This window comes from Canis lupus, chromosome 7 (genome assembly GCF_011100685.1).
Source record: "Canis lupus familiaris isolate Mischka breed German Shepherd chromosome 7, alternate assembly UU_Cfam_GSD_1.0, whole genome shotgun sequence".
NCBI lineage: Eukaryota > Metazoa > Chordata > Mammalia > Carnivora > Canidae > Canis > Canis lupus.
Window position 1 is genome coordinate 38453248 of NC_049228.1, and position 25422 is coordinate 38478669.

At 49.7% G+C, this 25422-nt stretch overlaps 1 protein-coding gene across 1 annotated transcript in view; it reads left to right on the top strand.

Moving 5' to 3' along the window:
* The first annotated feature begins 57 nt into the window (after nt 1–57).
* Nucleotides 58–25422, top strand: part of PARP1 (poly(ADP-ribose) polymerase 1) — a 39997-nt gene continuing 14632 nt past the window's right edge. The window contains exons 1-12 of the mRNA XM_038542813.1: nt 58–266; nt 4702–4867; nt 13292–13407; nt 13994–14208; nt 15921–16020; nt 18311–18427; nt 18983–19159; nt 21526–21673; nt 22828–22968; nt 24469–24711; nt 24841–24909; nt 25124–25256. Of these exons, the coding sequence (XP_038398741.1) occupies nt 147–266; nt 4702–4867; nt 13292–13407; nt 13994–14208; nt 15921–16020; nt 18311–18427; nt 18983–19159; nt 21526–21673; nt 22828–22968; nt 24469–24711; nt 24841–24909; nt 25124–25256 (1745 nt within the window). The 5' untranslated portion in view covers nt 58–146. The remainder of the gene's footprint in view (nt 267–4701; nt 4868–13291; nt 13408–13993; nt 14209–15920; nt 16021–18310; nt 18428–18982; nt 19160–21525; nt 21674–22827; nt 22969–24468; nt 24712–24840; nt 24910–25123; nt 25257–25422) is intronic.

The following is a 25422-nucleotide window of genomic DNA, read 5'->3' on the forward strand; positions in this document are numbered from 1 at the left end:
GTCGGGAGCGGCGGGCAGCGCGGCGTGCTGGGGCGGCGGCGGCGGCGGCTCTGGGCGCTCGGTCGTCTGCGGGGAGCGGGAGTGGGGGGCGGCGGCGGCGCGTGTCCAGGGCGCGGCGCAGGGCAGGCGGCGGCGCGGGGCGGACGATGGCGGAGTCCTCGGACAAGCTCTACCGGGTCGAGTACGCCAAGAGCGGGCGCGCGTCTTGCAAGAAATGCAGCGAGAGCATCCCCAAGGACTCGCTGCGCATGGCCATCATGGTGCAGGTGCGCGCGGCCGCTTTGTGCGCGGTTGGGGGCGCGGGGGAGGGGAGCCGGGGAGGGGGAGGGGCCGCCCCGGAGCCCGCCCGCGAGAGCCGGGGAGGGCGGCCCGGAGCGGTGCTGCGGGGTGGGGGGCTCCTCCTGCCTGTCGCCGGCCGAAGTCTGAGGACGAGGCGAGCCTGGGCTTCTGAAGCCCGCCGCTTCTGCCCTCCCTCGTGCTGGAAGGTTTGTCCTACATTGATGATGGCGCCTGGCGCGTGAGGATCATTTTAATCTATTTTTGTACAACATCCGCTCACTCTCGATTTTTTTTCTTAATTATGCAGAACTGTACCAGTCGGTGTGATTTCTGTACAGCGCATTCACTGATTCGGGGTTTGAAATAACACCCCCCCCCCCAACTTTGCAGGTTCTCCGGCGCCTTCCCACCCTGATGCATTTACAGCTGTCTGATTTGAGTAAAAGGCCGGAGGGGTGTCCTCGGGGCTTCTGGACCCTCTGGGGGTGCCCCGGTGAATTTGCTGAGGCTTCCCAGGCCGGGCCGTGGGACTGGGCGTGTGTCTGAGGGCTCCTACCTAGGCGGGGGGCTTCCTGCGTCCTCCAGCTGCCAGTCTGCTCCTGTCTACCTGTCCAGTCCTGCTCTTCTCCAACATGGAGCTCCTGTTGGTTAAGTTCAGTGCTGGTAGTCAGGGTAACTCGGTTTTCCCTCCCTGCAGTGAGGCAGCAGCATGTTTTAAGAACAACCCTGTAAAAAAAAAAAGAAAGAAAGAAAGAAAGAAAGAACAACCCTGTAGACTTTACTGGGTTTTCAGTTCTAACCAGGTGGAGCAGAGTGGGTACCAAATGCCAAGTGGGGTTAAAGATGGAGGATGTTGTTCTGGTATCAGAGCCAGTCTAACTCGCACCTGCCGTGCAGTACTTCCCTTCAGTGAACACCAGGCGTGTCAGGCACCGTGTTAGGTTCTAGGGCCTCGGAGACAGCCTTCTGCCCATGCAGCCACCAGCTCGGTTAAATGGAAGATAACTGGGAAATGTGGCTGTAGTGAGTGGAGACCACCCAGGATACCTGTGCACCCACCAGGCGTTGAGGGCCTGGGGTGAGAGCTGGATAGGGGTTCTTAAGCGCAGGAGTAGCAGGAAGTTGAGGTTGGAGAAGCCGACCAGGTCTTACCATCTGCAGAGCTAGATCTGCCCCTGAGGCTCTCCAGATCTTACACCTGAATGTATGGGTCGCCTAATCTGAAGCTCTCCCCTTAACATTGTTGACTATCATGAAATTAACATTTTAAAAATAATAATAAAAAGGAGAAGCTCCCTCGGTGCCGGGGCTCTTAACCTAAAATCTGAGTTTAGAAGAAGAGAAATTTATATCTCTGTAGTCCCTAATCTCTCTCTCTCTTTTTTTTTTTTTTTTTTAAGATTTTATTTATTCATGAGAGAGAGAGGCAGAGACCCAGGCAGAGGGAGAAGCAGGCTCCATGCAGGGAGCCCGAAGTGGGACTCAATCCTGAGACTCCAGGATAACACCCTGGGCCAAAGGCAGGTGCCCAACCACTGAGCACCCAGGCGTCCTAGTCACTAATCTCTAATCTCTAAATAAACTTCATTACTTTCTCCAGTTATGAATGTGAAGGCAGAAAAGCAAAAGCAGTACCTATGGTTTTTGTCACCAGTGGAAATTACAGATATTTTCATATCACTGTACGTTTGTTGGGGATATCTCAAAACATCCATTACATTCATCATCATTCAAAGTTGCTGTAGTTGCTACAGTGGGCACTAAATCTTGTTATTTTATGCTTTAGAGCTCACCATTACCATATTTTTAAACATTTTGATAATTCAGTCTAACTGCTTTCTTCTGTGAGCCTGTGTATTGTATTACTCGTTTTTAAATTTTATTTGGAGAAAGACGTATCCTTAGGCTTCACTAATCATCCAGAGAGGACCTTCCCTGATCAGGAAGGACAGACAAAACCATAGTAGAGCCAGTATATCGAATACATAGGGCTGGCCTGGTGTTCCCAGATCGTGAAATAAATGAGTTAAAGTGGTTTTCTGTAACTGTATTTGGGGGTGGAGTTTTAATTCAGAATGTAAAATCTGGTCTTTGTAGGCAGAGCTGGAGGCCTGAAAGAAAGAAGCCATTCTTCTCCCTCGGGGTTCTAATACCTTCTTTTACATTTGTATGGGCGGATTGTTCTCCAAGTGTCAGATACCTGATACTTTAGGTGGTGTGCCCGGGGGCAGCCTCCAGGGGACTAACCAGGCCTTGTAGCTTCTTGACCCTTGGACCCTGGGTTCTTTTGTGTTGGGCGGGCTTGCTGTGGGGTCACACACACTGTTAATGGTCATTCCGTGCTCTCGGTGGATAGGTGGGCAGTGGGATGGCCTGTTCTATGCCGAAGGAAATAGTGGCTGGGCGAGGACCTGGTGTGTGTTTGCTGGGTACACAGAAATTCTTCTGCTTACGGTTGCCAAGTGGAAGCGTAGCCTTATGACCTTGTTCTGGTTTCCTTCCTGCCATATCCTTGTGAATCCTACATTCTAGGGTAAGGCCTTGCTTTGATCAGGGGTCCTTGCTCTCAAGTCCCTCAAGCTGCATGCCCTTGGGCTGCACCTCTTGGTTGCCCCACGCTGCACTGATAGTTGGGACACAGCACCCACACCAGAGGTTAGGGGGCAGGTGCAGGGACCCCACCAGAGCCAGGAAACCATGCAACAGCCACAAGGTCCAGTGTGTTCCCTCCCTTTGTGCGAATGTGACCTGAGCGCCGCAGAGGAGGGGCAGACGAGGGACACGGAGGCAAAAGGAGCCCAAGTGCCAGTCTCTGCAGATGTACAGCAAGGTGGAATACGCTTCGCCTGCCTTGTTGGAAGTTTGAGAGCTGAAATGCAAGTCCATTCTGAAATGCCTTTTTGGGGGGTGGGGGCACCATCTTTTGTTCTGTTGGGAGGGCATCTTTTCCAGAGCAGGACTTCCCCCATCCTTTCCCTTTCTTATCTCCAAACTTGGGGTGTTCCACACTCTCTCTGTGTCCTCTATGAGTAGGCATTGCATGATGGTACCAAGGTGGGCATTGTTGCCCTTCCGGGAGCTTCCAGCCTAGTGCAGGACATGGACATTGAATAATGGCCCAAATGGATCCTTCTTAGCAAGGAGGAGCTTGTAAGGAACCTTCTGGGGAGATGGGAAGGTGCCACTTGCTCTGAATAGGGCAGTGGAGCATTCAGGGCCCAGGGAAGAGCTATTGTGCTGTAAACCAGGCTGCTTGATGCTAGGGAGTCCTTGAAGTACCCTGGCCTGAACCCTCCCTCTGCATGTATTATACTGATTAAGAGGCCACTCCCAGCAGGAGGGGGCTTGGTGGGAGAACTCATCACTGTTTTTCCAGAATATTTCCCCTGTCAGACTGTTCCATCCAAAAATTTGTGGTATTTATTTTTGATGCTGTTTTAATGCTTTTATTCCATCTGTGTGGCATTTAGCTTTATTTTCTATAAAGGCAGATATTTGGAGCCTCTTCTGCCTTGATCAGAACCGTTTGTGTAAAAAAAAAAAAAAAAAGTTTGTGTGTTTCGGTAGCTCTTCCTGCCGAGCAGAGTAGTGGACTAAAACTTGGTGTCGGTGCAGTCAGGCTGAGTCACTTGCCGCAGACATCTGTGGACGGGGATGCTGGTTGCCACCCAGAGGTAGTTGAAGGTTACGTGTGATGGCTTGCGAAGAGGGCCAGGGACCAAGTAAGTGCCAGCATTAGCCCCACTGTGCCTGGTCACCACCACTGTGCCTTCTCTGAAGCCAGAGGTGCTAGGGGCCCAGGAGACCAAAGGTGACACCACACAGGGAGAAGAGCCTGGTGCTGTGGAGTCAGCAGCCTGTTGAGTATGAAGCATCAAAGGAAAGAGGAAGTCCACCATGAGAGGGGAAGCACCTTTCCCCCCTGGCCAGACTTCCCAGAGGCCAGTGAGGGAGCTGATAGTCTGGCTCCAGGCCCTGGGGACTTCTGTCATCTGCTCCCCAGACCGCCAGCTTGACACTGTTTCCTGACACAGTTTCTCTGCCTTGCTCATTATTTGGGACTTGTTCCTCATTATTTTAACTGCAGACGCACTAAGGGAACCCTTTCTGGGCCACACAGGCCCCACAGGGGCAGCAGCGGGGGTCCTGTGTGCATTCCAGGATGCTGGGAGGGAAGTCATGTCACTGAAGCGTGAAGCCTGTGGTTAGAAGGCCTCTGGGGCTAGGTTCTGTTTAGAAGCTCCCCTGTTCCCATCTGTGTCCCATGTCCTGAGAACAGACTCCCACCTTCAGCAGACAGCTGTTGGGGAAGATCTTGAGAACTGTGGACTGGGATGCATTTTCTCACATGACACGGGACAGGGCCAGCTGCCAAGGGCTGGGCTTGAGGCTGCTCACTCATCTCCCTCTGTTCTCTCCTAGTCACCCATGTTCGATGGAAAAGTCCCACACTGGTACCACTTTTCCTGCTTCTGGAAGGTCGGCCACTCCATCCGGCACCCTGACGTGGAGGTGGACGGGTTCTCTGAACTCAGGTGGGATGACCAGCAGAAAGTCAAAAAGACTGCGGAGGCTGGAGGCGTGACAGGTGTGTATGGACCTGGGGGCAGCAGGTGCAGACCCCCAGTCCCACCTGGGCAGCTTCCCTGGGGACCTCTTCTGGGGGGTGGGGAGCCCTTCAGCTTTGTTACCTGTGATTTCGGCAGCACCTCCTTGGCTTGCCTATGGTAGGCTGTTTTTGTTTTTCAACGAGTTTTCCCATTTACCTCCTGCCGCCACACAGGCAGGGCCTCTCCCTCTGTCTCCCTCCACAGCGGTACATGTGTTCAAGTGGACCCTTCATTATCACCCCAGGTCCAAGGTTTAAGGATTCACGTGTGGTAGTGTACATTGTATGGGTTTGGACAATACACAATTGACCTTTGAACAACATGGGTTTGAACTGGTCTGCTTCTGTCTAATCTTCAGTAAATTCAACACTACTATAAATGTGTTTACTTAATAACATTTTCTTTTTTGAGGTTTACCTTATTGGGAGTTCAATATTTAATACTTATAACAAAGGATGTGTTAACTGTTGGTTATCAGTAGGGCTTCCCGTGAACAGTAGGCTGTTAGTAGTTAAGTTTCAGGGGTATTGTGGGGCACCTGGGAGGCTCACTCAGTGAAGCATCTGCCTTCAGGTCATGATCCCAGGTCCTGGGATCAAGTTCCACATCAGGCTCCCTGCTCAGTGGGGAGTCTGCTTCTCCCTCTGCCATTCCTCCTGCTCACACTCCTCCTGCTCACACTCGCTTGCTTTCTATCAAATAAATAAAATCTTTTAAAAAAAAAAAAGGTTTCAGGGGACTCAAGTGACCCATAGGTTTTCAGTGCACGAGGAAGGTCAACATCCCAACTCCCACTTTGTTCAAGTGTCATCTGTATTTGGAGTCATTCGTATGTAGTCTCTTCAGATTGGCTTCTCTACTTAATAATTAACAGGCATTTCAGGTTCCTCTGTGTCTCTTCGGGGCTTGATGGCTCCGTTCCCTTTAACCCTGAATAACATTCCATTGTCTGGATGGACCACGGTCTGTTCGTTAGGAAGGATATCTTGGTTGCTTCCAAGATTCAGTAAATGCAAATAAAAGTGCTGTGAACATCCGTGTGTAAATTTTTGTGCAGACTTAGGTGCACATCCATGTGTAAATTTTGTGCAGACTTTCATTTGGATAGAAAGCAAAGAGCATGACTGCTCATCCTCTGGGGAAGCGTAGGCTTCATTTTGTAAGAAACCCCGCAAACCAGGGGCAGCCCCGGTGGTGCAGCGGTTTGGCGCCGCCTGCAGCCCAGGGCGTGATCCTGGAGACCCTGGATTGAGTCCCATATCGGGCTCTCTGCATGGAGCCTGCTTCTCCCTCTGCCTGTGTCTCTGTCTCTATGAATAAATAAATAAAATCTTAAAAAAAAAAAAAAAGAAAGAAAAGAAACCCGCAAACCAGCTCTCTAAGCAGCTGTACCAGTTTGCATTTCCATCACTCCCTCACTAGCACTTGGTATGTCTGGGTTCAGGATTTTAACCATTCTGATGGGTGTGTACAGGTGTCTTGAGTTGGTTTGCAGTCCCCTAATACCCTACAATGTGGAGCATCTTTTCGTGTGCTTATTGCCATCTGCATCTCTATTTGGGAAAGAGTCTGGATATTTTGCCATTCATCTTTCATGTTCTTTCCTTGAGTTTTAGAGTTGTTCATGTATTTTGGATAGTGGTCTTTTGTCTTTTGCAGATGTCTTTTTCATGTCTGGTTTGTTTCTTCTCCCATTTTCTTGACAGCGTCTGTTACAGAAGTTCTCAGTTGTAAGTTGTAAGATAAGTTCCAGCTTATCCATTATTTTTTTCCTGGCCTGTGTCTTTACTGTTGTATCTAAGAGTCCTCACCACACCTAGGTCAGCTAGATTTTCTCCTGTGTCACATTCTGGGAGTTTTACATTATGGTGTTTTCCTTTAAGATCCTGATTCGTTTTAAGTTTTGTAAAGTAGATAAAGTCTTAGTCTAGATTTATTGTGTATATGCATATGTCCAGTGCCAGTACCACCTGTTGGAAATTCTGTCTTTCCTCCATCGTGTTGCATTTGTTCCTTTGTCAGATGTCAATGACTGTGTTGGTGTGGGTATATTTGTGGGGTCTTTTTATCAGTTTGTCTATTCTGCCAGTACCATACCGTCGTGATGACTAGTTTCATGGTGAATCTTAAAGCCAGATGGTGTTAGTCCTCTGACTTTGTTTTTCTTTTTCAAACCTGTGTTGGCTGTTCTGAGTCTTTTGCCTTCATATGAACTTGAGTCGGGGCGCTGGGAGCTGGGAGGTCAATGACATGGCTCACTGTGAATAAAAACAGCAAATTCGCTAAGAAAGGGTCCAGAGAGTGAGCCTGTCCATTTTAGCAGAGGGCAGGTGTAACAAATTTTTCTTATTCTGTGGTCGTTTTTCCCTTTTGTGTTCAGGTTAGTGGGGGTTGTCTTAGGACTATGTCCCATCTAGTTATAATTTATGTGTATCAAATTATGTAATTTTATAATAGGAAAGGCACAGTAAGTTTGCTATAAACTATTTTGTTTCTGAAAACCTCAGAAATCAAAGTTAAGATAACACCTGTTAATTGTCCAGTGATTTTTGTATTCAAAGAGCCTAATTTAATCACAGAGACACACAAGAAGTTTCCATCTTCCTAGATCCTGTAATTCCAACTATCTTTGGCGTTGTGGGGTGTCTCCCTATTTGAAATTTTCTATTCCAGTATTGATTCACATGTGTGTCACTTTTTCTTCCTGTAGAAATGGGATTCTGCCTAAGTGTTATTTTGTTAAAATGCTTCTTGTGTGTGGTGAAATACACATACCATGAAATCCACTATCTTAGCCAAGTTTAAGTGTGGGCTTCATCACCATGAAGCACATTCACACTGTTCGACCATCACCCCACCCACCTCCACCTCCAGAGTGTTCTCATCTTCCCAACCTGAAACTCAGAGCCCAATTCACAGTAAACGGCCCCCCTCCCCAATTTCGTGTCCCCCTGCTACGATTTCTGTCTGTGAATGGGACTCTGGGTGCCTCTGTGAGTGGAATCATACAGGGTTTGTCCTTCTAGGATGAGCTTATCTCACTCGACATCTGTCCTCAGCTCTGTCCGTGGTATAGTGCTGTGGCCGCTATCAGATTGCATATACCTGCAACATGGATACATCACTTTTTTTAAGATTTTATTTTTTTATTTGAGAGCACGTGCGCACACAACCGGGGGGAGAGGGAGGAGGAGAAGCAGACTTCCCACTGAGCAGGGAGCCTGAAGGGGGCCTGGATCTCAGAAATCCTAGATCATGACATGAGCCAAAGGCAGATGCTTAATTGACTGTGCCACCCAGGTGCCCCACATTTTGTTTATCTGTTCACTCATTGAGGGGTATTTGGATGGTTTCTGCCCTTGGGCAATTACAAATAACATTGTTGTGGACATTATGGTGGCATACCCAGTCCAGACCCCACTTTCTGTTCTCTTAGGTCCATATGTGGGAAGGGGAATGGCTGAATCAGAGAGTAATTCTGTGTTTTATGTTCCGTGTACCTGCCATAGTGTTTTCTGCAAGGGCTGCACGATTTTTCATCCCCTCCAGAAATACACAGTTTTCCAATTCCCCTGCATCCTTGCCAGTGCTTTATGGTCTGAGGGTGGGTGGGTGGGTGTGTTGTCTCTGTTCTTGTTTTTATAATACCCAGCCTAAGGTGTGAAGTGTTCATGTGGTGTGTGTGTGTGTTTTAAGATTTTATTCATTCATGAGAGACAGAGGCAGAGACAGGCAGAGGGAGAAGCAGGCTCCATACAGGGAGGCAGGGAGCCCGATGCGGAACTGGATCACAGGACCCCAGGATCATGGCCTGAGCCAAAGGCACATGCTCTACTGTGGAGCCACCCAGGCGTCCCTTTCATGTGGTTTTGATTTGCATTTTCCTATGATGTTGATCTATATGTTACATTTTACAGTTTAATATTTACTTTTTTTTTTTTTTTTAAGATTTATTTGTTTATTTTAGAAAGAGTGTGTGATCCGGCGAGAGGCAGAAAAAGGGAGAGGGAGTCTCAAGCAGACTTCCCACTGAGTGCAGAGCCCAACCCAGGGCTTGATCTCACAACCATGACCCAAAATCAAGAGTCGGCTACTCAACCGACTGAGCTGCCCAGGCACCCCTAATATTTACTCTTTTCGTGTTAAAAAGTTGTAAGTTTCCATCCTTGTGTTTTACGGTTATGTAGTAGTCATTTATCGAGGTTTTGCTACATTTTGTGCTTCATTCATGACCCTTGACATGAATGCCCTCTCGCCCCTGTGCAGTAGCCCAGATCCAGTGCAGATGCCGAGAGGTGAGCTCACTGGGCTAGGACAATGCCAAGGGCCCATGAGCCAGGATTCGGCTCCAGACTGCCTGTCCTTGGAGGCTACACTGTCACCTGTTTTTGCAACATAGCAGATTGAGCTGCTGCAAACTTCCTGTCTAGCCAGGGCACCCGTCCAGTTACCTCTTTAATTCCAGGACGCAGGATGGCTGCTCAAAGGGCTGAATTGTCCTGAGCCATCTGTGCTCGTGTCCAATTGTGTTTCAGAAGGCTTGCATCCCTTAGTCATGCCACCCATGGATACATCTCTGCATCCACATCCCACCACAAAGTATTTCCATTCCTGTTTACTTTGTTCCTGATGGAATGGAATGTTTTGTCACATTTAGTCAGTTTTATTAATTTGATATTTGTAGGTGTCCTTGCCTTATCTTTTAGAGCATTATATGTGTAGGCTTGTTTTTTGTTGGTGGTTTTTTTGTTGTTTTTAAGATTTTATTTATTCATGAGAAGCAGAGGGAAAAGCAGGCTCCCTGTGGGGAGCTCGATGTAGGACTTGATCCAGGACCCTGAGCCCAATGCAGATGCTTGGCACATTGCCATCCAGGTGCCTAGGCGTTATGTGTTTGTCTTTCTAAGATTTACTTACTTGAGAGAGCACAAGCAAGGGGGAGGGGCAGAGGGAGAAGCAGACTCCCCGCTGAGCAGAGAGCCCCATGTGGGGCTTTATTCCAGGACCCTGATATCATGACCTGAGCTGAAGGCAGATGCTTAACCCACTGAGCCGCCCAAGTGCCTGAATTTTGTGGTTTTTTGTTTTTGTTTTTGTTTTTTGAATTTTGTGTTTATTTTAATGAAACGGATGATAGGAATTCTTTGGGTTTTGTTTTGCAAATATATTTACAAGTTTGAGTTTTTATGTATATGTATACACATACACATGTATATAAAAATGCTTTTTTTTATTACAAAGATTTTTTTTTTAATGTAAACTTTGCCCCTGATGTGAGGCTCAAACTCACAACCCTGAGATCAAGAACTGCCTGCTCCACCACCAGCCAGGCTTTCCTTTGACATTTTTCTTTGAAGCAGATTTGTCTGTTTTGCCACATGAAGCTTTGTCTTGGACTAAATGTTCTTTTTTTTTTTTTTTTTTTTAAGATTTTATTTATTTATTCATGATAGTCACACAAAGAGAGAGAGAGGCAGAGACACAGGCAGAGGGAGAAGCAGGCTCCATGCAGAGAGCCTGACGTGGGATTCGATCCCGGGTCTCCAGGATCACGCCCTGGGCCAAAGGTAGGCGCCAAACCGCTGCGCCACCCAGGGATCCCCTGGACTAAATGTTCTTTAGTCATATTTGGCTGCTCATTTACAGTTTCTACCTCTTTTTTTTTTTTTTTAATTTTTATTTATTTATGATAGTCACACACACAGAGAGAGAGAGGCAGAGACATAGGCAGAGGGAGAAGCAGGCTCCATGCACCAGGAGCCCGATGTGGGATTCGATCCCGGGTCTCCAGGATCGCGCCCTTGGGCCAAAGGCAGGCGCTAAACCGCTGCGCCACCCAGGGATCCCTACAGTTTCTACTTCTGATCTTAGTTTTAAGTTCTTCATCTGGAATTTTAAAAATAATTTACATGCAGTCCTGTGAGAACTAACTCATGGGCCATCACATACATACCCATCGATTTAGGGAACATTTCCATTCCCCCCAGAAGGTTCCCTTGTGCCTTTTCTCAGTTATCCTCACCACCTGGGTGACCACTGCTCTGATTTCTGTCCCCATGGATTAACTTTGTGTGACTTAGGATCTCAGAAGGAAAGGAATAGGTTGTGCTTCTCCTATAACCTCCTTCCACTCACTCGGGTTGTCTCATTTGTCTTGAGTTACACTTTTCATTGCTGAGGGGTAATCACCTTGCACAGTCCATCCAACATTCTGTGGTCAACCTTGAGCTGTTAGAAATACAGCTGCTATTCACATTTGTGTACACCACTCTGTGTGCCACACTTTTGTTTCTCTGGGGCCAGTACTTAGGAATGGAGTGGTAGATGAATGGTAGGTGTATGTGCAGCTGTTGAAGGAAACTGCCAGGCTGTCTTCCCACATTGTACCATTTCATGTCCCCACCCGGGGGATGTGAGTGTTTCAGCTCCTCCATGTCCTCGCCATCACCTGGCCTGGCACAAGCAGTCTTCAGTATTAACACTGATAGGTGTGTAGTGAGAGCTCGTCATGATTTTAATTTGCATTGGTCTCTTTATGGAGTCATAAGAGTTCTTAGAATATTCTAGATGCAAGTCCTTTATTAGATGTGAATACCTTCTCATTCTGGTGGGGCTGGCCTTTTGTTTAATTACTGATTTTATAAAGAGCAGTAGTTAAGTTTTTTCCTCTTTTTTTGGTTGATGGTTTCCACCTCCTGAGAAATCTGTGCCTGTTCTAAGATTGCAAAGATACCCTTCTTTGTTTTCTTCTGAAAGTTGTGTAGTCCTGACATTCATATGTCTTAAGTGAACATTTGTGGTAGTTGTGGGGAGGCGGTTGGTTTTTGTTTTGTTCATGTGGAGACCATGTTGTACCCACTCCATTTGTGAAGAAGACTTGTTTGTTCACACCAAGTGACTGCATACCTATAGGTATGAGTCTGGACTCTGGCCCCTTGGGTTGGTCCTCTCTGCCAGAACCCCACTGTCTTAAGTTCTGCAACTTGTAGGATGTCATGAAATCGCTTAATGTGAATCTTTCAGCTTTGTTCTTTCTCAATATCTTGGTGACATTTCTAGGTCCTTTGTAGTTCCTTACCAATTTTGTGGTAACCTTACTGATTTCTTGCCAAATGGGCCCGCTAGGATTTTGATTAGCATCACATGGAATTTATGGATCAAATTGAATTGACATACTGATATGTCAACAAATTGAGTCAATTCATAAACATGAGACTCTCCATGTCCTTAGGCTTTCGTTAATTTCATACCATCCTAAAGCTTCTGTGTAGAGGTTTTGTGGGTCTTGTCAAATCTGTTTCTGAGTATTCTGTGTATTTAAATGCTTCTTAAACAGGAGTCTAGTTTAATTTTCTTTTTTTTTTTTTTTTTTTTTTTTTTTTTAAATATTTTTTTCAATTTTTATTTATTTATGATAGTCACAGAGAGAGAGAGAGAGAGGCAGAGACACAGGCCGAGGGAGAAGCAGGCTCCATGCACCGGGAGCCCGATGTGGGATTCGATCCCGGGTCCCCAGGATCGCGCCCTGGGCCAAAGGCAGGCGCCAAACCGCTGCGCCACCCAGGGATCCCTAGTTTAATTTTCTAATAGATTTATTGTTCACATATAGGAACATGATACATGTTGACCTTACATTGTCCAAATTTGCTCAATTTACTTAATGGCAGAAGTAGTTTTTTTTCTATATTCCCGCTTGTGCAATCGTGTCCCTACAGGTAGAAGTGGCTGTACTTGTTCTTTCCAGGCTTACACCTTTTGTCTGTTTTTCTTGTCCTGATGGCACTCACTAGAGCCTCCAATACAATGTTGAATAGATGTGGTTGGGAGAGATAGCCTTGCCTGGTGTCTGTCCTCAAGGTAGAAGCATTCAGTCATTGACTTATTTTGTATAAGACTCTCCTTTGTTCCCAGATGCTTGGCCCTTCATTGCCAAGGCTCCTTACTGAATGACCCCAGCTTTTCCCACCAATTTAGAAATGCTGCCTTCACTGCTTGTTTCTTGTACTTCTGTATGAAGACATGCCTGTAACTTTGATACCTAGAAATGTAAGGGAAATCAGAAGGGGTAGTTAGAATGTAGCAGAGTGCATAGCTCTCTGATCAGAGAGCTATGGAAGATCAGAGCTAAGGAAGTATTTTTCAAAGTGAGGGAGCACCCAGGGTGGTGATGGAGAGAATCAGAAGGAGAGAACCAGGAGAGACTGAGCCCTGTGCTGTTTCTGAGAGCCTGTCTGATGAAGGGTTGTCTTTTATGGCCAGAAAAGCAGCCACAGCTAGTAGAGACAGATGTGGGGGAGCTGGGCCAGTTGTAGGCACAGGTGTCCCAGTGAAAAGCTCCCGGGCTTGGGCTCTCCGAAGCTGTTCTGAGGCTGAGTGCAGCGCTGCTATGTCCGATCCTTCAGGCAAAGGCCAGGATGGAGGAGGTGGCAAGACAGACAAGACACTGGCTGACTTCGCAGCTGAATATGCCAAGTCCAACAGGAGCACGTGCAAGGGCTGCCTGGAGAAGATAGAAAAGGTGAGCCTAGGGGTAGGAGTGTTAACTCCCAGAGCCTCTGGGGGTCCGGAGCTATATCCTTAGGTGTTTTAAGATGATATACGGGGGCTTCCAGTGCTAGCCAGCACTAGTGGTTAAGCATAACCTGAGGATCTCATAAGCCCAGAACTGCTGAGAATGTCCCGTCTGAGCTCATAAACCTGGTCCCCGAGGCCTCATGAGCTTCTGGATTGTGGGTTTTTCTCTGCCTCCTTGGGACCTTCATGTATTAAAAAAGGCTGAAGGGTCTGCAGGCAGGGGTGCATGGCGTCCTAGTTGGTGGCCTAAGGCTGGCTGTGCTTATGTCTGCTCCTGGCCAGCAGAACATTCTCAGGAAAGACGTGCTCTTCTGCCTGGGTGGGTGGGTAAATGGCTAGTTGGAGTCGACCCTATTTAAAATGGGGTGCTGAGATTTAGGGTAGCACACAATCCTTGGTAACAAAACAGCCAGCACCCCCCAGCAGCCCTCACCATGCCCTTGGTGTGGACCCAAGGCCCCACTGTCTGGCCAGCCCAGGTCACCCCCATACTTCTGGATTTCTTGTACCACATGTGGTTCTTCCTGCAGGGCCAAATACGCCTGTCCAAGAAGATGCTGGATCCAGAGAAGCCCCAACTGGGCATGATTGACCGCTGGTACCACCCGAACTGCTTTGTTAAGAACAGGGAGGAGCTGGGGTTCCGGCCCGAGTACAGCGCCAGTCAGTTCAAGGGCTTTGGCCTCCTCACTCCAGAAGATAAAGAAGCCCTGAAGAAGCAGCTCCCAGGAGTCAAGAGTGAAGGGTAGGTGGGCGGGGCAGGGGCGGGTTCCGTGAGACCCTGCAGATTCCAGGCCACTCCCGTGTCTCCCTTTGGTGACTGCCAGCAAGCCAGGGGCTGCAGAGTGAGAGACAGTGACAGCCGCGCTCAACCCCTTCCCAGCTATGGGGCAGAGGACATAGGGAGAGCTGTGGGGGTTCCTGCTTCCATATCTGATCGGCAGACCGGCAGAACCAGCCAGTCATCCCCTCTACCCCCAGGTTAGCATTTCACACATTTAGGGAGGGCTCTCCTGTCCTGAGTATTCTCCCTGCCAGGGCCAACTACCACGTGTCCTGTGACTCCCTGCATGACCTGCTTCCCCATCCCCATTGCAAACTTTGTGTCTGGGTCTCTGATGATGGTTAGGAGGATCGTGACAGGAGTACGGAGAGCAGTAGATTAGAAGCTCCTTGGTTTACCTTCAAAATGGTATGGGTTTCATATGGTCTCAACATTTAGGATGGGGGAGCCCAGTCATGCCAATCTGGAGTCCACAGGCACTTGTTCTTGCCTGTGCTGAGATTTAGGGTAGCACACAATCCTTGGTAACAAAACAGCCAGCACCTCCCAGCAGCCCTCACCATGCCCTTGGTGTGGACCCAAGGCCCCACTGTCTGGCCAGCCCAGGTCACCTCCCTCTGCTGCTCCCTGGGCTGTAGTCTGGAGTTGCTTGGTGTAACAGGCCTAGCTAGGGAGGCATGGCAGGGCCATGCAGGGCTGTGGTCAGTGTTAGGATTGGGGTAACCCTGACCTCCCCATGATCAAGCAGCTGTCAAGCACTGAGTTCATCACACACCAGTTCATGCACAGTATATGTGGCTCTGGAATATGTATGGAAAGTGGAAAATCGAGCTCATGGATTGAGTCCTCAGGACAGCACAGCCCATGATGTGTGCAGGAAGGCATAAGCTCATGTTTATGCCATCACAGCACCTGAATTGATGGGGTGCTTCTGATGTGATGGGGATAATTTAGTTAGCCATCCCCATGGTCTTGTTAGATACATGGTATTCTGTTTCAAGGATGAGGAAACTTGTTACGGTTTGAAGTCGGGTCCATAACAGCTGAAAGTGAGTCTTAACCACTGTGACTGCCCTGTTCCTGGGGGCTGCTGCTGACCCTCCCTGCCTCCTTCAAGTCAGGGGTGACTGCAACCAGCCCAGGCAGACTGAGTAGTGGTGCCAAGACCATCGCTGCCTTGGTAGGGGTTTGAATGACAGTGCAGCCCCACCTCTGAGAACAGCCCTAGGAGCAGCCCTATATTTAGCTTGAAAGGCTTGGCCCCTGGGACAAGTGATTCATCTTTTTTACAAACCCTGCCCCCGGCAATGGGCTTACCTGTCATGGTCCCTGCCAGAACTTTCCAGGTGCTTTATTTGTGCGAAGAGGTACATGAGGGTTTGACATCAGATGGGGTGGGGCCTGAGCCCTGGTTCCTACATGGGCTGTTCCAAGTTCCTAGGGCAAACCCCAGCCTCTCCTTGGCAGCAGAGTATGCCATGAGGTGTGTGGTGCCTGTTGGCCAACACTACCTGGGTGGACTGCAAGCTCTTGGGGGCAAAGTGGGGGCAGAGTGAGATGCAGTGCATTCAGGGCCTGGCAGACAGGAGTTGCAGGGACAGGAAGATTCTGCATCGCCTGAGTCACTGGTTCCAGGGTTCTGATGGCTCTGTCACATCCCATGTCTCTTTCAGGAAGAGGAAAGGAGATGAGGTGGATGGGATGGATGAAGTGGCCAAGAAGAAATCTAAAAAAGAAAAGGATAAGGACAGTAGGCTTGAGAAGGCCCTGAAGGTGAGCTCTGAACTGTGTCTCTGCTCACTGTTCCGTCTATTCTCTGTCCTTATCCTGGGAAGAAATTTCCAGGGGGTATGTGCGTCCCACTTAGCCAAGACCTCTAAGAATTCCCAAACAGAAAGCAGTTGAGAAATAGCATGGTCCCTCCCGTCCTCCACTTCTTGCCTAAAGGAAAGCCCAGCTTAGGCAATGGGTTCTAGACCAGTGGCTCACCAGCCTCACACCCCGGGCACATCGCCATGCATCCTGGATCTGATGGGTCTGGCACATGTTGCACATAGAATGTTCAGTTTTGGCATAGCAGACTTGCTCGGTCCAGATGAGTGGCTGGAAAGACAGGCTTGTTTCCTAGTTCTTGTTTGCAAAAGCAATAGAAGACACATAGCGAAGGAGAGAACCACCCATTAAGTCTATTGTCATCGACCAGAAAGATTCAGCACTGTGTTGATGATGATGTGTTGAATCAAAATAGAAGGTATTGATCAGAAAATGCTGGGTGTTTGGGAGAACCGTCCTCAGTCATTTTTGGGAACATGATTTCTGTGTGCCATCTGCTTGGTGCTCATGAGAGAATTCAGTTTTTGCCAGTGGTGTAGAAATTCGAAGCAGTTTCTGATTTGGTTCTAGCTTCTTTTTTTTATTTTTATTATTTACTTATTCATAGAGAGAGAGAGAGAGAGAGAGGCAGAGACACAGGCAGAGGGAGAAGCAGGCTCCATGCAGAGAGCCTGACATGGGACTCGATCCTGGATCTCTAGGATCGCGCCCTGGGCTGCAGGCAGCGCTAAACCGCTGCGCCACCGGGGCTGCCCTGGTTCTAGCTTCTTGATAAGAATCATCGATACAGTGTAATTGTCCTTCAGTGAAACCATGTCTGAAGTGTGTAAAACTGGCTTGGCAGGGTTGTGGTTGGTGTTCTTTTGCACTTGCCCTCTGCCTTTTTGGGTGTTTTCTCAAGCACCATCATAGATAAAAAGAAAGTTGGAAATTCACATGTTCCCCTGGCCTTGCCAGCCTGGCGCATCCATGTCCACTGGCCCTCTGACTTTAGTCAAGCAGGTGAAGTAGTACATTTCCTCCGTTTAAACTTGTCCTGCTTTGGGCAGCCTGAGTGGCTCAGCGGTTTAGCGCTGCCTTCAGCCCAGGTCGTGGTCCTGGAGACCTGGGCTTGAGTCCCACGTCAGGTTCCCTGCGTGGAGCCTACTTCTCCCTCTGCCTGTGTCTCTACCTCTCTCTCTTTCTCTCTCTGTTTGTCTCTCATGATTTAATAAGTGAAAATTTTAAAAAATGCTTAAAAATAAACTTGTCCTGCTAGACTTGCCACCTTGTACCCGTAACTGGCGATGTGGCACAGGTGCAGGGGGATGCAGGGCAGGTACAGCAGAGCTGGGAGCAGACACCAGATGTGTGTGGTGGCACTTTGCTGGTCGCATTTAAACCTTCCTCACTTGAGGGGCACCTGGCTGGCTCAGTGGATAGAGTGTGCGACTCTGGATCTCAGGGTCCTCAGTTTGAGCCCTATTCTGTGAGGGGTAAAGATTACTTAAAAGTAAGATATTTTGAAAACCAGATGCCGTTAAAATCCTCACGTGGCGTGGAGGGCAACTCCATGGGGTCAATGGGGCCAGCATTTTTATGTCTGGTTTGCAGGGGTGTGGTCTGCGGCCGAGAGTGGTGAAGAGCTTGTCCAGGACTGTAGCAAGGAAGGAGGTTGATGGAATCATGGGCAGGGTGGTGGTCAGGGTAAACAAGATGCTGTAGTGCTTCCACAAAGAGTAGGCACTGGGATCCCTGGGTGGCGCAGCGGTTTGGCGCCTGCCTTTGGCCCAGGGCGCGATCCTGCTTCTCCCTCTGCCTGTGTCTCTGCCTCTCTCTCTGATAGTCTCTCTGTGACTATCATAAATAAATGAAAATTAAAAAAAAAAAAAAAAAAAAGAGTAGGCACTGCATGCATATTGCCTCCAAGATGGAAAACTCGTGTCCTGAAAAGCAGAGATCTGTTCCTGTGTGATGCTTAGTGTGATATGCCACTGAGGCCAGCAGGGGTGCTTGGGAATCGTCCCTACAGCCACGTCCCGGCTCTTCCCTCTGAGGTCTGTCTGTCCCCGGCATGCTCTGGTTAGAACAGACTCCACGGGCGTGTGGAGGGGACCAGCTTAGAGGCACAGCTCAGCTGCCCCAAGAGGACACCAGTGGAGGCGGGTAGAACACACACACACTCCACCAGCCCCGGTGGGGTCTCTGTATGGACAGGGCTGGTCTGTCAGCTGCCTGGCTTTGTCTGCAGGCCCAGAACGAGCTGATCTGGAACATCAAGGACGAGCTAAAGAAAGTGTGTTCTACAAATGACCTGAAAGAGCTGCTCATCTTCAACAAGCAGCAAGTGCCATCTGGGGAGTCAGCGGTGAGCTGCCTTCGTGTACAGTGAGACGCAGGAGGTGGCCAGGGTGGTGATGGGAGGAGTGGAAATGCTGTGGTTCAGTGGTGTGGTCTTTGCTATCGCAGTCACCACATCTGGGGACAGGAAAACTCCATACGTCAGCCCTGGGCTTAGGGAGGAGACCAGGGTGGGCTATGAATATGCCTTGGGTGCATGTGCCATACATTTTGGCCCAGACACCCAGGGGCTGCAGGTCTGGAGGGCGTGGAGCCCCCCATGGTGAAGGGAGGCCTACCTGCACCCCACTGGTTTGCCTCACTGGCTCTGCTCCTTGTGCGGTAGCAGGACACTATTCTAAGTCACCAGGGGGTAGGGACTGTGGCACTTCACGTGGAGACATGAGGCCTCTCAGAGAAGTCCAAGCTCTGCCTGTAACCAGCTGCACCGAGGAGTCCGTGTCGGGGCCAGCCCTTTCTCTCTTAGTTAGCAAGGTCTTCCTGCTCTTCCTCCTGGGTCGGTAAGTGTCCTTCCCTATAGCCTCTCCTCTCCTCTCTTGACCTGTTTGCTACCTGGCTTCAGATCTTGGACCGAGTGGCTGATGGCATGGTGTTCGGTGCCCTCCTTCCCTGTGAGGAATGCTCAGGCCAGCTGGTCTTCAAGAGTGATGCCTACTACTGTACCGGGGATGTCACTGCCTGGACCAAGTGTATGGTCAAGACACAGACACCCAGCCGGAAGGAGTGGGTGACCCCGAAGGTAAGTGGGTGTGTGAGGGGGTGGATTCTTGGATGTTAGCAGAAGAACACCGTCATCCCTCTTCTGGGCTTGTTCACACTCCAAGTCTCCATGACTGCAGTGCTGTGTTCTTAGTCTTTCCAACAAGGCCATCCTTACACTCAGAATATAAAACCGTATTATTGGTCTGTAAGTTTGCAAACTCCACAAACATAGAAGCACAAGCAGTCCTAGCAGGAGTACAAGTTTTGTCCTATTGGCATAAGGTTTTGATGATTGGCATTGTCCTCTTGCTTGCCAAGACTGAATTACCTTTGTCTTTGCTTATTGAGGGCTTCCTGTGTGCCAGGCACTGTTCTAGGCACAAAAGACCCGCTGGTGAACAAATGAATGATGATAATTCTCACCTCGGTGATAGGAGACAATTTCCTAAGGATGTTTTCCTGCCTTAGTTCTCCCATCCAAGTACTAACCAGGCCCGACCCTGCTTAGCTTCCGAGATCAGACGAGATCGGGCGCGTTCAGGGTGGTATGGCCGTAGACTTCCTGCCTTAGTTCTAAGGGGAGTTGGGTCCGGAGTTCAAGTATCTCCTCCTGTTGTAGTGGTTTTTTTGGGTTTTTTTGTTTTTAATGGGAATGCATGTTGAATTCTCAGGATACCAAAAACTCACTTGGAAATCCTCAGTTGGGACTGTCTGCACCCTCAGACTCTATGTGGGCAGGGCTGCCTCACTTCTTGTGCTTGTGCAGGAGGCCAACAAGCCTGTGGGCCGGTGGCACGAGACTTAGCATGTCACTCGGGTGTCCCCCTGGCTCCGTCAGCACAGCACCTACACTCGAACTCTTTTCCTGCCACCCTCTTGCCTCCCCTGCTTGCTGCCATCATTGTACCCCACCTCGCTGTTTTCTCTAAACTTGTACTTGAGCAATCACTCAAAAACAGCTCTGACCTCATCACTGCTTGTGTCCTTAAGACCTCAGTGATTGCTTGGGTCACGTGGAAATATTCTCCCAGTTTTTCTGAGTTTGCAAATGTCACATACCTGAATGTGGTACCTGTACCCCTTTTACTATCTCTGAGAAAATGAGATCATAAGGAGTGGGGACCCATTTTGTATTTCACAGGCCAGTTGCACAGCATTGTGCTTACTTTTGAAGGTACCTGTGTGTGTAGGACCTATTTTCAGGTCCACAGTGCTTGCTGCCTGTGCAGATTCACGGATTCCCAGCTCCATGCGAGCCTGCTGCTCTCTGTGGGCCTTCCTCAGGCTCTGTGCTGCCCTTGTCTTCCTGGGTACTGTCACTGCCACTGCACATGCACACACACGGTCTCTCTAGCTCGTTACATTCCCAGCAATAGAACACTGACCCCCCCAGTGTTCCCTGCATCCCACAGTATGTCAGTCATACGTCTTTGCTTGGACCCTGCTTTTTTGGCCCCTAGCTGCCTAAACAGGTCATTGCCTCCAGGGAGCCCCCCCAAAGTTCCCCATCTGTTGTCACATTAGCCTTCAGATGTCTGACCCAGTCAGCACTGAACTGCTTTCTTGAAAGAAGAAACTCTTCATAACCTCACCATGATAATATGGCACAGTAAGTGTTCAGCATGACTTGGAGATGGTCTGTTGCTCCTTTGATCCGGGGCATTCATGGAGCACAGGTACACGGGAGTGGGCTCTTCCTTGCCTGCACCATGCTGTTCCTGAACTCCGGCGGAGTCCTTATGGAACACTTGTTGCTCTCAGCAGCCACGTTACCTTCTCAGAAGGGAGGGGAGCTCTCTGGTTTCCTCTCGGGAAGTAACCTCTCTCCCAGTCAGTGCAGTCTCGGGACGTGGGCATGTGACCCCTGAGGGGCCTCTCGAGGGCCAGGCCTGGGGGTTTCAGGCCGTGGCAGCTGATTCATGATTGGTTGGTTGATCTTTAAGGAAAACTCTTTGCTTACAGCATCCATGCCAGCATTATCCTAAACGTGGAAGCACTAGAAATAAGCACTGTGTTTGCAGTGATCGTGTATTTTGTGCTGGAAATCTCGAATCTTTTTTAGGATTTATTTATTTTAGAGCAAGCAGGGGGAGGGGCAGAGGGTGAGAAAGAATATCTTTGGGCGGTGTGGGGGGGGGCGATCTCAAGCAGGACCTCCCCCTCCACTGAGCATGGAGCCTAACAGACTCCATCCCACGACCCTGAGATCACAACCTGAATGGAAACCAAGAGTCAGACATAACCCACTGAGCCCCCCAGGTGCCCCATTGTCTTGTTTTCTTGTCATTCCTTATCACAAGAAGTAAAATGAAATTCCTTAGTTTGAACGGACCAAACCTTTGCTGTGGCAGACGGTAATTTTAAGGGAGAACTGGTTTCTTAACTGAAACTTTAATTCTTTAGGAATTCCGAGAAATCTCTTATCTCAAGAAATTGAAGATCAAAAAGCAGGACCGGATATTTCCCCCTGAGACCAGTGCCCCAGTGGCAGCGGCACCTCCGCCCTCCACTGCCTTGGCGCCTGCTAGTGTAAACAGCTCAACTCCGCCAGGTAGGGCTCCAGGGCCGCCTGCAGGGGGGGGGGGGCCCATGATCTTAGCAGGAGGAGGGTCTCTCCAGATTCTCTGTTTGCCAATCCTTAGGGCAGCCTTACCGAGAGTGACATTCAGAATGTTGTCCAAACCACACGACAGACTGCTTTCGTGCCTCTGGGCAGCCCTGTGTCCGTCAGTCATCCTGAGCCTGATGGGATGGTTGGGTCTTTTGCACACAGAGACCTGCTAGAGACCTTGGCCGCTAAAGCAGGTTCCAACTCCTATGAATACAAATATTCCACACCACAGACACAGATCAGTTGGTGGTTTTCCATCCAGAGAAGAGACTTGCTGCCTTTGTTCACTCAGAGACACATGGTATAGCCTAAGGGCTACAGCCACAGGTGGGTGGGTGGAAGACAAGGGGCTGACCCTGCATGTGAGCCTGTTAATGACCTCCTCCTTCCTCCCAAGGAGGCCTACGTGTGCATGGTCATTCTGAGTCAGTCTATTTTTTGGGGTGTGGGGTCAGTCTTGACTTGCCCTCACAGGAAGGGCTTGAGGGACGTTTCCCTCCCTGTTCTAGGAGTGCGGAGCCAGCCCTGATCCACCCTCACCACACCTAGGCACAGCCCCTGTCATGGGGCTTTCTGATCTGGGCTCTGTTCTAGGGAAGTGCCAGGGTCTTTGTGTTTGGAATCGGTTACCTAGCTTGGCATCCTGCTGACCACAGCGTGGAGTGACTGCCCTTAATGAGTCTTAATCTATTTGATGAGGTTCATAAGTATCACATAAGAAATTGCGAGTTGGGAAAAGAAAAGTAATGGGAGCTCAGCTCTCTGCCTCCCATCCCACTACCAGCCTGGTGGTCCCCACATGCAGCTTTCTGGGTCTCCCTGTGGGACAGAGCCAGGAGACCCTGCTGGCCAGGCCAGCCTATTCACAGGACAGTGTTGTTATGTGGCTTTTCCCCTAGCCTGGTCCTTTGTGTGTTAGGGGACGAGACAGGCTCTCCACTTGCTGTCCTATCCTGCTTTCCCAATAGCCCTCAGCCTCTATTTTCATATACTTATCACTCGGGCACCAGAGGGGAGCTGAGGGTGTCCAGGCCCTGCAGCCTGTCCCAGCCTCCCTGAGACCTCGCTGCCTAACCACTGTTCTCTTTTCCCAGGTAAGCCATTGTCCAACATGAAGATCCTGACTCTTGGGAAACTCTCGCGGAACAAGGATGAAGTGAAGGCCATGATTGAGAAGCTCGGGGGAAAGTTGACAGGCACAGCCAATAAGGCCTCCCTGTGCATCAGTACCAAAAGTGAGTTGAACCAGGACACCTGGGTGGCTTAGTGGTTGAGCACGTCTGCCTTTGGCTCAGGGCATGATCCTGGAGTCCCAGGATCGAGTCCCACGTCAGGCTCCCTGCATGTGTCTCCTTCTGCCTGTGTCTCTGTCTCTCTTTTTATGTGTCTCTCATGAATAAATAAAAATCTTTAAAAAAAAAAAAAAAGTGAGTTGAACCTGGTTGTAGAACAGGTGCCCAGTGTGCTTCCTGCCATGGCGGTGAGCTTGAGTAAGGGGACACTGAGTATGGTGTGGCATCCGCAGGGCACTCCCAGGTAGGTGTCTGGTCAGCAGCATTGTTTGGGTCTGAAGGGATACCAGTGCCTGTATTTTGTGAAGCCACTCTGTCCTGTGTGTTCACATGCTTTCTCTCCCGAGCTGACCAGAGCGCCTCACTTTGGGGACATGAATGGTCTTGGCACAACCACAACCACTGGGGGCTCTGAAAAGCACAGCAGCTGCATGGACAAGCTTGGGGGTTTGAGGAACAGCAGAGCCGGGGCGGGGCTGACAAACACTCACCTCCTATACGAGGGCTCCTTCAGGACCAGGAGAGGTACTTGTCTCACCTACCCATAGAGTGAGGCAAGACAGAAAAATGGGGATGAATTCAAAACAAAAGAACACAGTAAAGTCTCAGAGGAAAAAATCTTGAAGGATTGGAGATAAGTAGCTTACCTAGTCAAAGGCACTCCACACACTGGAAGCAGGACAGATTCCTGCATTACCTGTGAAAAGCTGGTGCTGGTTCCTCACAGAAGTGGAGCAGACGATCCTGAGATGCATGTGGAACCACAGATGCTCCAAACAGCCAGAGCAGTTTTGAGAAAAGACAGAGCAGGAGGCATCATGCTCCTTGATTGCAAACTACATTATGAGCTCTAGTATCAGAGTAGTGTGGAGCTGACGTGTGAACACCCAGAGGTCAGCGGAACAGGGTAGAAAGCCAAGAATACACTCTGGAGAAAGCCAGATCCCTGCCTCACACTGCTCACAAAAATTTACTCAGAATGGATTGTAGACTTGTATGTGAGACCCACAACTACAAAATTCATAGAAGAGAGCACAGAATAGACGGTGAGCTCCTTGACCCTGGTTTTGGTGATTTTTGACTCTGGCACCCAAGAAAAAAAACAGACCAACAGGACCACATCAAACTAGAATGCTTCCACATGTAAGGGAAATTGTCCATAGAATTAAGGGGCATCCTGCAGAGCAGGGGCAACCAGTTGCTTGTTGTGTGCTTGGGGATGCCCTGGGGAGGTGCAGGGTCGAGCACTTTCCTACCGTTTGGGCTGCAGGTGGCTCCTCTTCTGGGGTGCATCTGCCCACAGGCCTAGACCCGTGTGCAGGAGGCGGCACTGTACATGGGCCCCCAGCACTAGGTGACAAGGAGGGGCTCAGGCTCAGTCAGCAGGGCTCTGGCTTTACTTCACAGTTAATGCTTCGGCCGTTCTTCCCCTGGTTTGAACAGAGGAGGTGGAGAAGATGAACAAGAAGATGGAGGAGGTGAGAGAGGCCAGCATCCGAGTGGTATCTGAGGATTTTCTCCGGGACGTGTCTGATTCCACCAGGAGCCTTCAGGATTTGCTCTCCGCCCATGTGCTGGCTCCCTGGGGGGCTGAGGTGAAGGCAGAGCCAGCAGAGCCTGCAGCCCCTAAAGCCAAATCAGGAGCTGCGCTCTCCAAGAAGAGCAAGGGCCCGGTCAAGGAGGAAGGTGAGGCCCACAAACTCCTGAGATGGTCTGTGGATGCTGGCAGACTGCTCCCTCGCCCTGCCTTCCACCCCACCCGTATTTCCTAGTTCTGTTTTACTTGAGCAGTTACAGTTCTTGTCCCCTTCCAAGGCGTCAACAAATCTGAGAAGAGAATGAAATTAACTCTGAAAGGTGGTGCTGCTGTTGATCCAGATTCAGGTGAGCTCACAGGAGCGGGAGTGGATGGGTGGTCAAGAGACTAGGGTGCCCAGGCTGCACCTGTGCCCTCCTACCTCTTGGGCGTCATCTGACTGGCAGTATGGTGTCTGGGGGTGTGAAAGCCCCCCGCCCCTTACCGCCTGCAGACCTCCTTCTCCCAGAGTGCATTGGCCCCTCATGGGAGTTAAAACAGGGCACCCTGCCTCTTCCACAGGTCTGGAACACTCTGCACATGTTCTGGAGAAAGGTGGTAAAGTGTTCAGCGCCACCCTAGGCCTGGTAGACATCGTGAAGGGAACCAACTCCTACTACAAGCTGCAGCTCCTGGAGGATGACAAAGAAAGCAGGTGTGTTCTGGGGACAGGACGGAATGCCTGCGAGGTGGCCCCGTGAAGGGGGTAGGCCCGAGAGGGGTGTGGGGAGGCCTGGTTCCCTAGAGTCTGGCCCCCCAGCTTCACAGGGTGTGTTTTGTCCCACCATCTCCCAGGACTCTTAACAGCCCTTTGAATCCAG